The sequence below is a fragment of the Python bivittatus genome, unplaced genomic scaffold, assembly GCF_059951505.1.
Source record: "Python bivittatus isolate LINGU-HERP-01145 unplaced genomic scaffold, Pbiv_v1 ctg000530_np1212, whole genome shotgun sequence".
In the NCBI taxonomy this organism is placed as follows: Eukaryota; Metazoa; Chordata; class Lepidosauria; order Squamata; family Pythonidae; genus Python; species Python bivittatus.
The window spans coordinates 7,032,841-7,047,353 of NW_028277085.1; the positions used below are offsets into that span (position 1 = coordinate 7,032,841).

Here is a 14,513-nt window from a genome sequence, read left to right on the forward strand (position 1 = left end):
GATGTTTATGTGCCTGTTCTTAGAAAAATTCCTGTGGAATATGGTTCATATTTAGAATGAGTAGAAAGTTTACGTTTCATAAAATCATAGACTTATTTTATATAAATTGTCCCTTACATCAGGTTTGGGTATATCCAGCTGACCAAACCTATTAATCTCAACTTCCTTTAACAACTTCCTTTAAAAACCCTATGTGGGTTTTTTTTTTCTTCTTCTCAATAATAAAAAAATGAATAAATAAAAAATCTCAACTTCCCCCAAATATAAAAAAAAGTAGATTAAAAAATAGAAAATCCCAGTATGATATGTTTGGGAGTTAAGTTGGTAGCTAGAGATTCTCAGGACAGAGATGTCAGTTCTGTCAACTACCAAGAGATGGCTAGCTCCAAAGTTGAGAAGTGCAGAGCAAAAGGTCCATTAGAGAATAGGAAGGCTGCAAGAAAGAAGCACCAGCATTAAACTACCGTGGATATAAAAAGGAAATTGCACCTTCATGGTGATAAAGATAATCAATTGACTGGGGTTTCTTTCTAGTATACATCAAAATGCCTAATCTGGCCTTTAGCTAAGTGTGAACTTAGTGAAACTGTGCTGAGTTAAGAATCCAGGAAATATTGGCGAGGTCTTGCCAGTGACAGCATGATGCTATCTACTGTGAGCTATCACTTCATCCACTGTGGCCCTCAGCCTCCAAAGTGTGGTACCTGGATTGTAAAGATGGCATATCTATGCTTTACAAGAAAATAATGTTTATTTTAACAGGGTGTTCATAATCAACAGTCCTAGTTTGCTCCTTATTAAAACCACTGAATGTGATATGTAGCTAAAAAAAAGACAGGACACATTTGTTAATCAATCTGACAGAAACCAATTGTTTTCTTCTTCTTCCTTAGATTTGATTCCAAAAGAGTAGTCCAGCAGTTACGAGCATGTGGGGTGTTAGAAACAATTCGTATTAGCTCTCAGAGTTACCCATCAAGGTATGTAGTCACATCCCTACGTGCTTTAGATGTTTACTTCTCATCTGTTTGGTTAACCAATTCAAATGTTCTTTTCCTTTGACAGATGGACTTATATTGAGTTTTACAGCCGTTACAGCATTCTCATGTCTCAATATGAACTTTCTCTAACAGACAAGAAACAAATTTGCAAGATGGTTTTGCAGCGGCTAATCCAGGTCAGGGGGTTTGTAACTATCCCCGGTTGTAGGGGGAAGAGGGAATGGCCTTGAAGGACAGAAGGAAAACCCACTACTAAAGCAACAGTCAGATGAACAGGACTTGAGCCTGTTCCAAGAAATTCGATTGAGAAAGTGTCTCAGACAGGCCCCTCCCTAGTTCACATGAAGATAAAGTGAGGGAAGGGGGAAGCACATTCAGACTTGCAAGATTCTGTTAATATAGCTGTTACAATAAAAATAGCTACGGCATTAGTTTCTTAGTCTGGTCTGTCTTCTAGGGTAGACACCAGTCCAAGGTGCCAGCCCTTCTAGTATCAGAAGATATCTGGATGTTTAATAACCAGAAGAGCAAATTAAGCACCCAGATACCTTCTCAAATTGAAAATGCATTTGGTCCCAATTACTTACGGAAACTAGCACTAACATTTTGTATCATGCAGGAACTGATTTTAAGTCTCTCTCTCCCTCTCTCTCTCTCACACATATACACGCACACACTCACTCACATACACACATACATCTCCCCTCCTCTCCCCTCCCCTCCCCTCCCCTCCTCTCCTCTCCTCTCCTCTCCTCTCCTCTCCTCTCCTCTCCTCTCCTCTCCTCTCCTCTCCTCTCCTCTCCTCTCCTCTCCTCTCCCCTCCCCTCCCCTCCCCTCCCCTCCCCTCCCCTCCCCTCCTCTCCTCTCCTCTCCTCTCCTCTCCTCTCCTCTCCTCTCCTCTCCTCTCCTCTCCTCTCCTCTCCTCTCCTCTCCTCTCCTCTCCTCTCCTCTCCCAGGATCCAAGCCAGTATCAATCTGGCAGGACAAAGATTTTTTTCAGAGCGGGGCAGGTTGCTTATTTGGAGAAGGTGCGGTCAGATCGACTGAGGCAAGCATGCATTATGGTTCAGAAGAATATCCGAGGCTGGCTTCAGAGGAAGAAATTCCTCCGCATTAGACAAGCAGCGGTCATCATACAACAATACTTCCGAGGACAGAGGACTGTACGGTATTTACAAGGAACAATTGTGCTGGTCCCCCAGTTGTTAATGGGCAGCTTCCCAGCTGTCATGTTTGTATCAAAATAAGCCAGTGATTGGATATATCCATGAGATATACCCTAGTTGTAAAGGCAAATGGTTGGGTAGAAAGCACCTTCTTGAGAAGGTGACTTCAAGAAAGAGTTTCACTACTAAAGGTCTTCCTTTTTCTCCAGGAAAGCTGTAACTGCCAGGGCCCTAAAGGAAACCTGGGCTGCCATAGTTATCCAGAAATACAGCCGAGGATACTTAGTACGTAGACTTTGCCAACTCATCCGTGTGGCTGCTTTGACAATCCAAGCCTTTGCCCGGGGATTTCTAGCAAGGAAGAAATACAGAAAGGTACAAGTCATTGAAACAGAGATCACCAAGGACCCATAATCGATGTTTCATATTTATGAATGTAGGTCCCTCTGGATGAGGGGGCTTCACTTCATGGCAGCATGTTGCAACGCCTCAATGCAGGGAAGCATCCTGCAGAGGCAAGATGGCATCTGCCTCAGGGAGAAGTTGAAGAGGGGTCTCTCAATCTACCCTGACCAATCCATTCCCCTGTTGCTAAGTGAAGAGGAACTTTGAAGGGGCTTCCCTCAAATTCCTTGTAAAGTGAAGCACCCGTAAAGAGTAAGGGAGATGACCTTGATGGAGATGTGCAGGATCCGTTGCCTCAGCAAAAGGGGCTGAAACATGTTTTAAGTCCAGAACAACAAGATAACATCTGGAACTGACACAGGCAGACATTTCCTTAATCCACCAGAGCATAAGGAGGAGGGACGGTATAGCACAATCAGACTTGCAAGATTCTGTTATTATAGCCAGTCTCAATAAATGTAGTTTTAGCCTTCCGCTGGAATTGATTTCTTGGTCTGGTCTACCTAGAGGGCTGTCAGCATCCTTCAGGCTTTAGAAGAAACCAGAATGGTGCTGGATTTCTTAATATGTTCTTTGAAATTGGTTGGCTGTAGAATCAGAATTCCATTAGCACTGGTGAAGAACAGGATGGCACCCCCTTCCAATTATATATTGAAAACCCAGTTGTTGACCATCAGTATGACTCAGAATTTGGGAGAGATTTCTCTTGCTCCTTTAACTATGTATGATTCATGGATTCGTGGACAAAGATTTTTTTAAAGCCTTAAAGTAACATAGAAATCTTCTAGATTTAGCTCCTATCCTTCTAGACAGAGATAGTTGTATACCACATCATTCATATACGAGATGCCTGTTGTTGTGAATGTAGTTTCTCCAGCTGGCAGAACTCCGACATTCTGTATACAGATCATCTTCTCATCTCAGCGAGAATCCGCATCCACGAGTGAGACATTGTTCTTGGTCACCTAATGAGTCAGCTTACTCCAGCACCTCCTTCTGCTGGAGATAGAAAAAGCTGATCCTTTTCAAAACTAGGGGCAGAAGTCTGTAGACTGAAGCTGTAAGAGGAGGGTTTATCATTCTGATCAGCAGCCTCTGATTAAGTGGAATCAGAACATGTGTTATATGAATTGTAGATGAGGAAGTGATAGGTAAGAATGTATGAGTGTACTGCTCATTTCTCATTGACTGCTGTTAAGACTAACCATTGCAGTTGTAAGCTGTGTATACTGTGTATTTTACATACTGGCTACATTACTTATTACCTTTGTTACAGTCTTTGCAGATGAACATAATTTACTATTTAAGCAAATTAGTAAACTGTTCCCTGAACAGATGGTTATTATATGATGAGGCATGCTCTCAATTTTCTTATAAAGATGCTTGAAGAACAGAAAGCTTTAATTCTCCAGAAATACGCACGAGCGTGGCTTGCAAGACGCCGATTCCAGAACATTCGCCGTTTTGTCCTGAACATCCAGCTTTCATACAGGGTCCAGCGACTGCAGAAAAAGCTGGAAGAGCAGGTAGCTTGGAAGTATCAAGTTGTGCTTTGAATTGTCTATAATTTTTATGCAAGTGACAAGTTTCAGAACATGAAGTAATGGCTAACTGAGCAAGAATTAGTAACTTCTGTGTAAAGAAAGTTGAGTTCTTTAGAGTCAATCATCCATATATATTCCAGAGGTATAGCCATGTTGGTCATTTGCAGGAAAAATAGCAGAATATTGTAGCATCTTCGAGCCTATCACAGTTATCATTATGTAAAGTTTCATGGATAATTAATATATGATAATGAATATGTTCGGTGTCACAAGAGTCCTTACAGTTAAATATATATTGTTCAATAATACACTTTTGTGCTCCTTGGAACTGTATTCTGAAGTTTGGTTTTGGCACCTGGACAATAGGGTCCAATTTTTGGTGTTGGTCTCCTCCTTGACAGATACCTTCCTGACAGATATATATGTTGCCAGCCAACATCATTACTGTTATTATTTCCAGTACCAAATGGAAATAATTGTGTTTGCCCAAGTGTTCGATAATTCAAATGCTAGCTTATTTATTGGCATGATGTTCTGGGGAGGGATTTTTAGGTTTATTATTTGATTTTAAGAATGTGTCCAAGGCTTCTTAGCTTGAATGATGGGAGGACACAAATATTTTAATACCCAATGTGTCAGTTGAAATTTATGCCAACCGTTCACAAGCAGTGTAAGTGTTACAGGTCAAAATTCCAAACTGTGTACAGTTGGTACAATCCATGGTGACATCATGTGCAACATGGCACCATGTTGCAATTCACATCATATGGAGTTGCTTTTCCTTCCTCCCTCTGTGGACGCCCATGCTTATAGACTCAGATGGTGGTTCTGATGGAGAATATCCATGCTTCAGTCAATCTCCATGCCTAAGGTTGCATAAATATGTCTAGATATGGGTATTTTAATCTGGGCAGGCACGCCAGCTTTCCTTTTGGATAGGTCTCTTGGCAATTAAAAGGGGCAATTTAGTCAATTGCTTTATAAAATAACAGATCAGTGTATTTTTATTATCTTCCCTAATGTTTACTTTATCCTGATTTTAGAATAAAGAAAATCATGCTTTGTTGGAAAGGCTGACCATCCTTGCTTCAAATCACTCCAGTGATATAGAGACAATTCAGAAACTTCAACAGGATCTTGAAAAATTAGCTGTGCAGAGAAAAGTATCTGAAGAAAATGAAAAGAAGTACAGGATTGGCTATGAACAGGTGAGGCGTAAGAAGATTTATAACAAAATAAAGAGGTTAGCCAGCAAAAAAAGTTCAGATTGCAAGCAGTGTGATTCAGCCATCCGTATATAGAAAATAAATGGTGCTCTAAAAAATATGAGTTTTAACAGATTTTTTTTTCTTGCTTTACCTTCTCCTTGTAGAGGGTCTCAGAACTTGAAAACCACAACTCAGGGCTACAAGAACAGAAGAAGAAGTTGGAAAAAGAACTTCAAGAGAAAACAGAGGAAATGAAAGGTGTGACCTACTATTATTCTGGGAATTACAGTTGTTACTTGGATCTTTTCATACTAGCTTCATAATATAAACCAGAATTTACAAACCAGATTATTGTACACAAACACAGTTTTGGCATCATGTGTTGAGTGAATCCTATCATTTTGCCTTGTAAACTCTGGTTTATAGTTCATAATTCACATATATATTATGTGAATTAAGACTTAGGGCTTACAAATCATGATTAAGACAAACCATGGTTCATTATCCTAAAAAGATAGTAGCCAGTAATAAAGCAACAAGAGTTCAGAAGACATTCACAGTACAAATTTTTTTATAACAGTGCTTAAAAAAGTTTATGTTATCTTGGCCTTTAATCTGTCAAAACAAAATGCCTTTGGCCCTGATGGTTGGAAGATATATGAGTTTTAAGTTCAGTATAACTGGAAAGCAATATCTTTAATGCTTTAACATTAAATTCACTTTACAGTAAATACAGATTTGGCTTTTTAAAACTTGTATAATGTCTCTCCCAATCGTAGACTGCTATGTAAAATTACTTCACATAAAATCAAACTTTCTAAGCTTTGTTTGTTAGTCTTTTCAAATTACAGCTGGCTTGATTTTAATTATTTTATTCTACCTAAAAGTTTTTTTAATGTAAACATTATCTTCCTTCAGATAAAATGGATAATTTGACAAAGCAGCTATTCTCTGACGTTCAAAGAGAGGAGAGGCAGCGAATGTACGGAATTTAACTTCTCATTTCAAATTGCCATTTTCTTACAATTTTGATTTTCTCTTCTACAAAGAAAGTGAATGTTTTTAAAAGGAGTGAAGATGTTTCTAGCAGGAGGTATTAATTTAAGTAGGATTTGTAAGTAGACCGTATACATCCTCAGTTGCTAAGAATCCTGAAAACGTTAGCATGAGTCCCTCCATTGCATGCAGTGGGAAAGTTTGCTAAGAATACTTTGGGCTGTGTTATATGTGTTTTTTTCACAACCCTGTGTACAAAAATAAATTTAGAAATTAAAAGTATTTAATGAGGCCTGCCATTACAGTTCCAGATCCCCAGGGGGAGCAATAACAACACAACTTTTGTGACTTTTAGAATGACCTCCTAATCATGTGGATAGACTATTTACCCACATCTTAATAATAATGACATGAGCTTTATGCCTCTGCAATCTCATAATGTTGGAATAAGACAGCTCCATGGATTTTCACATGATTCCTGTCATTCAGGGAGGGTGTTTCTTTTTCTTTCTTTTTTTTAAAAGTCATTAGCATACATATCTTCCACTTAAAATATGGGTGCTGGAAAAAAGGAGTGAAATGTATATGTGTAATGCTGCTAGTTTATTGTTTCTATTCTTTTATCTCCTTTTTTAAAATATCATATTTTCAGATATTTTTCATATTGTCGTTACATTCCACAAGCACATATACAAGAGAGAGGTTACACATCTGTAATTTACTTGCATCTTAGATTTATAGAATTGTGTTTCTAGAGAGATGAGGATGTTCTTCTGAATCTTTGTAGAATACTTGAGAAAAATTTCCAGAGCCAGAAACAAGATTATGAAAAAAAGATAGAGTCACTCAGTGCAGAAATAATATTTCTAAAAGAGGAAAACATCCAGCTGCAAAATCAGGTTCAGTCAATGCAACAAACTCAAGATGGCTTAAAAACAGAAATAGAGGAACTTACAAACCAAATAAAGGTAGGATAACAAATGAAACACATGCATATTAATTTTGGATTGTTTCTTACATTATACAAAATCCCAGTTTCGTATGCTGCATGTTGTTAATGTATTTCATTCTTATTTTCACCAGTCATTGCCTACACTAAAAGGTCTTCCTGCCTAAGCCCAATTAATCATGAAACTTAAAAATAATTCCAAATTATTGGCTCTCATCTCTTGTTTGGGATTGAATGGGGATTCAAGTGGGGAAGGAAAGAAATCCTTTAGTGGTCGGGATTTGTCACCAGCCTAGAGGCAGGAGACACACATTCTGGCTGTTGAATAGTCAACAAAAGATGTAATGTCAATATCTGGACCACTGCATTAAACATTTCTTTAATGTTAAAGTAACAACAGATAAGATCATTCGATTCTAAGATTAGGAAATGACAAGGAACCTGTATCACTGACAGGCATGAAATTTTTGAACTCTCTCAAAATATTTCATACTAAAGATCATCATTCTGTCTTCCACTTTAATTCAAAATACATTTATGGGAAGAACAAGTGTGCTTTGATCTGCTATTGTAGCATCTTTTTCCTCATTATTTGTATCTCATTCAATAAATGTTTAATGTACTTAGACAATCTCTGAATTGCGAAAAGAAATAGACTTCCTTCAGATTCAAAAACTGGATGCGGAGAAGCAACTACAATACCAGAAGCGTGAAATGAGAGGTAATTTGAAAACATCACTCATTCCCATAATTAAAATGTGCTGGTGAGTGGATTTCACATTCCAAGTGCTATAATTATGTCCCCTTCCATCTTGAACTCATCTGTGTACATTTACACAATGACCCTAGAAACACAGAGGTATTTTGCACAAAAAGGGGGAAATGAAGGAGTTCAAATTGGGAGAATTAACTGGCAAAAACTCAGAATGAGCATTTCTCAAGGCTGCTTTCTGACTAAATATACTGCATTGGTGGGATATTCAACCCTTTCAATGTGACCGCTTTGTGAAGGACAAAGTGGAAAAGTTCATGGCCTAGCATGAAGACCATAGGCGTTATTAGCTACAGCAGCTTTTCCCAAGGTGGCCCCTTCTTCACATGTTGGGATTCCAATTCCCACAATTCCTTAGGTCAGTGTTTCTCAACCGTGGCCATTTTAACATGTGTGGACTTCAACTCCCAGAATCCCCCAGCCAGCATGCAAGGTAATGGTAATGGAAGTCCAGAAATGCAATTCCAAGTTATCTGGAAGGCCACAAACTAGGCAAAGCTGACCTGTAGCTGTCAAGTGAAACTTGATTGGTGAATCAAAACAACCAATTGCAAGCAAATCAGGAAATGCAGTCATTAAGACTGTGTGGTCAAAGTGGAAACCCAACATGCATGTAACTTTTCTTTTTTTCTCGTTTAGAGAAGATGTCCGACATTACGAAGCAACTCTTAGAAAGCTATGACTTCACAGACGTGAGGAACAGGTATTGATGTACCTTTGCTGGCTTTCCTGAATGCAGTAGTTTCCAATTTTGCTTCACAAATCACATGCTTCCTTTGCCCACCCCCACCCCCTTTCTGCCTTATAAACAGATTGTCTGCTGAAGACTTGGAACATTTAAATGAAGATGGTGAACTCTGGTTTGCTTATGAAGGCCTGAAAAAAGCCACACGGTGAGCTATGTTCTCATTTGTTTAGATACAGCCTTGAGTCACATATTGGTAGGAATAATGGAAGCACAACGGTTACCTCAGGTATCATGAAGCTGTCAGATGATGATATATATTGCTCTGCAGCAGTAACTTATGAACTTTAGTAGAGTGGGGGAACGCTCTTCGTGTTTAAAATTGATGTCTCCCTTAGTATAGGGATGACAAAGGAGCAAAAGATAGGGAGAGGCAGGATTTTCAGTCCTCTGTCATAACTGGAAGCGATAACTCTGCTTGTATAGTAAAGTTTTGATTTAACAGAAGGGATTTCCGTTTATCCCAAGTATCTTTTAAATCCAAATTGAAATCATTCACATCAATTTATGTCATTTTATGTAATCTGTGTAAGGACATAATTGACTAACTATGTAAATTTAAGTGGATCATTCAATTTACTTTGCATACAGTGGACTTAAGCCATTATTTTTGAGAGATGTCTGGAGGTTCGTTTTGTCTACTGCGTTGAATTCCAGTAAATGGAGGGCCATCAAATTGAGGTTTTGCTCTATGTTGCTCCTGTTCTTTACCCTCTGATTGGAACCATCATTGGCTCAATGATCTCTGGAAAGTAGTTTTCCAAATGCTTTGGGTGAGATCATCCTGAGGAAAACCAGAACAATTTTGCTTTCATGTGGAGACAGCTTGTGTGTAAAAGAGTTTTATTGTAGCAGCAGCAAGGAAAAAAGAGTCATTCTCTATTTATCCCATAAAAAGAAAATTGCCTGACCCTGCTTTAAAGGGCTACCAGCTTGGAAAGGTTTATGGTGTGCAGAGTTTGTCCTGTTGTCCTAGGTAGAATCCAGAGAGGCATTGCTGGCAGATAATGGCATATATCATGTTAGAGCAGTGTTTTTCACACTTGACAACTTTAGGGTGTGTGGACATCAACTCCCAGGCTGGGGCTGGGGAGTTGAAGTCCACACATCTTAAAGTTGCCAAGTTTGAAAAACACTGTGTTAGAGGAACAACATGTTTAAGTACCTCTACTCTTGTGTGTGTACTTGTCAGGGCCTGTGATAGTGTTTAACATATTGCAATTGTTTTTTAACATATAACAATTGTTAATTGATAGGGGACTTGTAATCGTGTAACCTGCATAACCAACTCTTCCTTTCCCTTCGCTGCCTCCCCACCTCATCCCAATTCAAATCCCCCATCAATCTAGCCACTCTATGCATCTGATGAAGTGAGCTTCAGCTCACAAAAGCTTATGCTTTTTAATAAAATGTCTTGGTCAGAAAAGATGCTACCAGACTCTTCCTGATTTTTTGGCTTGGAATCCAAATATGTGGTCAATGTGAATTGTCAATCTTGACTTTCAGTGGCTTTTGACAGTAGACACTGAGCAGAAACTGTGTTTCTCCTTCTTTTGGCTAAAACATTGGTAGTTTGCGCTCTGTTTACGAGAACAGCAGCAGAAATCAATTCATCAATTGAAAACTCCTAGAACTAAGCCTTAGATTACTTTGTTGTATATTTAGATTCATAAAACTAAGTCTTGGATACTTTTAGATCTTTGGGGAGATACACCCAATCTGGTTAGATAGCATTGGGGTAGATATCCACAAGCTGACTCAGCATAAGTCAATCTCAGACATTATGGGAAAGAAAAAGCAGTGTCTTGACTGTCAAAAATGCAGGTCAGTAGTTCTGTTCTGTGGATTTGTTTACTACAAGGCTTAATTTAAGAGCTTTTATTTCAGCAGCTTACCTTTGACATGGTTTAAATCTACTCTATCTCAACTTTCTTCTTTTTTAATACTGGGTATTTGGTCTGCAGATACTAAGGGTTTGATGTCACGGGCTAAATCTTAAACTCTCCTTGACCAATTGACTCTCATGCAAGTAAACAAAGAAAAGTACATTCCATTAGATGAAGAACTTTTCTGGGAAACCACCCTAATAATGTCTAAAGCAACTTTAGTCATTTAAACTTGTCTTTTAAACCAATACCAATTATCCAGAGAGTTGGTGGGCTCCTGTTCTTTGGAGATGCTCGAGGAGATGCTATAGAGCCATCAGTCATGGATGCCTTAATTTGGATTTTTGCCCTGACAGGAGGTTCAGCTGTATGGCCTGAATAGCTCCTTCCAACTTTATGTTTCAATATAACTTTTCTGTCCTAGCTGTATATCAGGGTGGGGAACCTATGTCCCTCCAGATGTTGTTGATTTCAACTCTCACCAGCTCTAGTTAGAATAACCAGTGGTAAGGAAAGTTGGGACTTCAAACTTCCGTAGGTCTCCGTACTTCCAGATGTAGAGGTTCCTCAACATGTTTATAGTATAATTCAGATTCCTACTGTTTTAATCCAAATTTCTTGGCCTGATACTACCAAGAATTAATGAAACTGCATCTTCTAGTATTTCAAGTTACCTTGAAAGTTGCCAGCTTAGTGTTTCTGGATGCACCAAACTGAGGATGGCTGATGAAGGAAGTGATCTATTCTTCTGCACACATACTGTAGAAGTGAATGCTTGTATAGGATGATTTTTTTTTTAAAAAAATGTTCCTTTTATTTAATAGATAGTTGAAAGCACTGCCCAGAGAAAAAGCAAAGAAGCAAGAAACACAAAAAGAAGGGGGAAAAGAGATTTACAAGCTATATAAAACTGAGTAAAAATGTTGAAGTAACATTACATTAGTGCTGTGTATAAAAGTGATCAAAACCATTATTAATGTCAAGTCAGTATTCAGTAATTAGCAAAGGTATAATAAGAATCATGTCAGAATTACAATTAGCCAGAATTTCTATCTAAACTAAAAAGTTCTATCCTTGTTAACAAGTCAATTTTTCACAAATCGGTGCCAAAGAATTTTTTCTGGATTGCTTTTGCTCTTGGCAGAGATACGCATTGTATTCATTCTGCTATCCTGTTTCTTGTACAGTACTTTATTTTTGTTCCTCCTGCAGAGTTTTGGAAAGACATTTCCAGGATCAGAAAGAGAACTATGAAAGGGAGATAGAAGATCTGAATTCTAAAGTAAACCATTTTGGTCAAGAAATCACCCACTTACAGAAACTCTTCAGAGAAGAAAATGATACTAATGAAAGTATCCGTCTCCAAGTTGCCAGGCTAACCTCAGAAAATATGGTGAGGACTATTATAGAACTTAGAAATATCTTCTAGAACCAAATGGCTTCCAAATAGAAACAGGTAAGCAGTTAGCAAACCCAGTTGTAGCTACTACAAATTGGCCTGCAGTTCTTGCATGCAAGCATGATGCCTGTTTTTAACTATCAGTTCCCAGACTGCTGGCTTGATTGTGTGAGATCTCGTTGAACGGTTCAAAAAAAAGTGAATAAAAATTACTGGGGAAAGAAATATTTTTATTATGATTATTATAATAATAAAAATAGAGCTGTTGAATGACATAGTTATTGGACTCTTCCCCACCCCCATTCCTTTTTTGTTGAAGATGATGCCCAGTCTTAAGCTGCAAGTTTCTGAACTTCAGAAACAGAAGTTGGATCTTGAGAATCGTCTTCAAGATGAACGTGCAAAGAATGATGGTAATTTGAACAATGGGGAGAACTTCTGCAAACACTCATTCTTTTGCCATGGATATTCTACTCTGGTGAGATAGGAATATGGTTGAGTGAAGTGCATAGGCTCAGTCACCGTTTTAGTTTTCGGCATGCTCATCTGATGGAAGCCAGAATGGTATCCTGCATGTCATGATGTCATCACAGAGTTGCCCTGGATTATGTAATGCATGTCATTTGTGCAGTGATGTCATGTTTGTGTGGGACATTATTCCTGCCTCCCCCTTCCCTCTACTGCAGACACCCATGCTCCTGTTGGATGGAACTGGTCTGGAAAAAACTTTTTCCAGGATAAATTGTACACCTGAACAAAATAGCATAACTGTAGAATAACTTAAATATATTAATTAATTAGAATAAATTAATTAAATACATTAGAATTTTTTCTTAGAATACTATCTTCCAGGAAGGCAAAGGTATTTCAGGAGAGAGACTCCAGGTTCCTTAAGTGGGGTTTGTTTCTCATTTTGCCTATCATTAAAAAAAGAGGGCTATTATTGGAAGATTTTTAGTTCTATATAATCTTCATGTTTTATTAGGCTTTAAAACTCTCCCATCCATAAACTGTTGCCTAGTAACAGCCAATGATGGATGATAGGCTGTACTTTATAAAGTCTTAATTATTCATGTTCTATGAAATTGTTTTCTCTTTTTAAATGTGAGGTCATATTATATATTGCAAATCTTGCTGTATCATTCATACTATGTATCTGGATGGCCTATTTGATGAACTTTGCAAATGCCTAGTTTTTTTCTCTTCTTTCACTCCTTTGTTTTCCTATATTGCTTCATATTCTTCCTATATCCCATCCAGCCTCTCTTTAAATATTCTAGCATGTAAAAATATGATTACTGTTATCACATTAAAGGTATTAAATTCTAATGTGAGTTCACTGATTAAAACTCTCATCTTTATTGTTGAAGAGAAATTGGAAGGCATGAAAGATTGGTCACATCAAAACCCAGATGAAGAGGGAACACAAAAACAGTAAGCAGGTTTAAATCTGAAAAAATGATAAACTAGATTTATCTGGGCATTGAACTTTAGAAGCAGTAGTTTCATAACAGGCTTATCCATGATTAACTTAGCCACAGTTTACTCTATTAATTATATGTTCTGGGTTCACACAATATTCTGAACCTTAAACTGGCTTATATGGGGCTGAGTTTGTATAACTTGGTAGTCTAAAATATGGGTGGCTAGTTTGTGCTCACTTATGTTGTGCAAACACAATCAGATTGAAGGGAAAGGAAGATCTAAAATGAGTAGTTTTGTTGGCAACTTGTAAGAAATTACCACTTATTTCAGAAAGGCTTTCTATGTTTTGCAACCGAAAGGTTTCATTTAATAGCTGCTTAGAAAGTGATCTTGTATAGCTTAATATTGTGGAAAGCTTTCCTTGTTGATATCTGCAGAACAACCCCCTCTTTAAATAAAGGAGGCCAGGAGGGTTGTTTTTTGTTTTTTCCTGACCCTGGGATAAGACTTAGCAAGATTAGTTTTGTGCACAGGAAAAAAAATGTTAAAATGTATTTTATGCTTTTTAGAGCCCTGCCACTTCGAAAGGAAATGTATACTAAGGGAAAGATGATACCCACGTTTCTAGAATTCCAGGGGGACAATGATCATCTGGAGAAACAGCCTGAAAGAGCAAATGGGACTGGAAGTAAAATATGGCAGGATGTGATGTATCTTACCTTGGAAAATACAGTAAGGAAGATCCAGATTCTTAGAAATAATTTATTATAAACTACTAAAAGATAAGCAAGTCTCACTATTCTTCTCCTTTAACTGCAATTAGATAGGAGATGATTGCTCATACATTTGCTTACATTAACTACTTTCTTTGAAAAAAAGGATTTAATTGATGAAATACCTATCGACCTGAGATGAAGGTTTGCAAATTCAGCCTCTACTCTGTTGGTACTCCATGTCAGAAAGGTGGTGGCTTTCTAACATGCTTGCTATTGGTCAATAGTGAACCCAAATGTTGTC

General features: G+C 37.9%; 1 protein-coding gene across 4 annotated transcripts in view; it reads left to right on the top strand.

Moving 5' to 3' along the window:
* MYO5C (myosin VC) overlaps nt 1-14,513 on the top strand; it is a 47,270-nt gene that overhangs the window by 21,237 nt on the left and 11,520 nt on the right. For all 4 annotated transcript variants that reach the window (XM_088148529.1, XM_088148528.1, XM_088148527.1 and 1 more), the window contains exons 17-32: nt 894-980; nt 1,066-1,177; nt 1,958-2,169; nt 2,377-2,542; nt 3,952-4,098; nt 5,160-5,324; nt 5,489-5,582; nt 6,243-6,306; nt 7,108-7,288; nt 7,897-7,990; nt 8,681-8,744; nt 8,854-8,934; nt 11,885-12,065; nt 12,391-12,484; nt 13,442-13,505; nt 14,066-14,228. In XM_088148529.1, the coding sequence (XP_088004655.1) occupies nt 894-980; nt 1,066-1,177; nt 1,958-2,169; nt 2,377-2,542; nt 3,952-4,098; nt 5,160-5,324; nt 5,489-5,582; nt 6,243-6,306; nt 7,108-7,288; nt 7,897-7,990; nt 8,681-8,744; nt 8,854-8,934; nt 11,885-12,065; nt 12,391-12,484; nt 13,442-13,505; nt 14,066-14,228 (1,969 nt within the window). The remainder of the gene's footprint in view (nt 1-893; nt 981-1,065; nt 1,178-1,957; nt 2,170-2,376; nt 2,543-3,951; nt 4,099-5,159; nt 5,325-5,488; nt 5,583-6,242; nt 6,307-7,107; nt 7,289-7,896; nt 7,991-8,680; nt 8,745-8,853; nt 8,935-11,884; nt 12,066-12,390; nt 12,485-13,441; nt 13,506-14,065; nt 14,229-14,513) is intronic.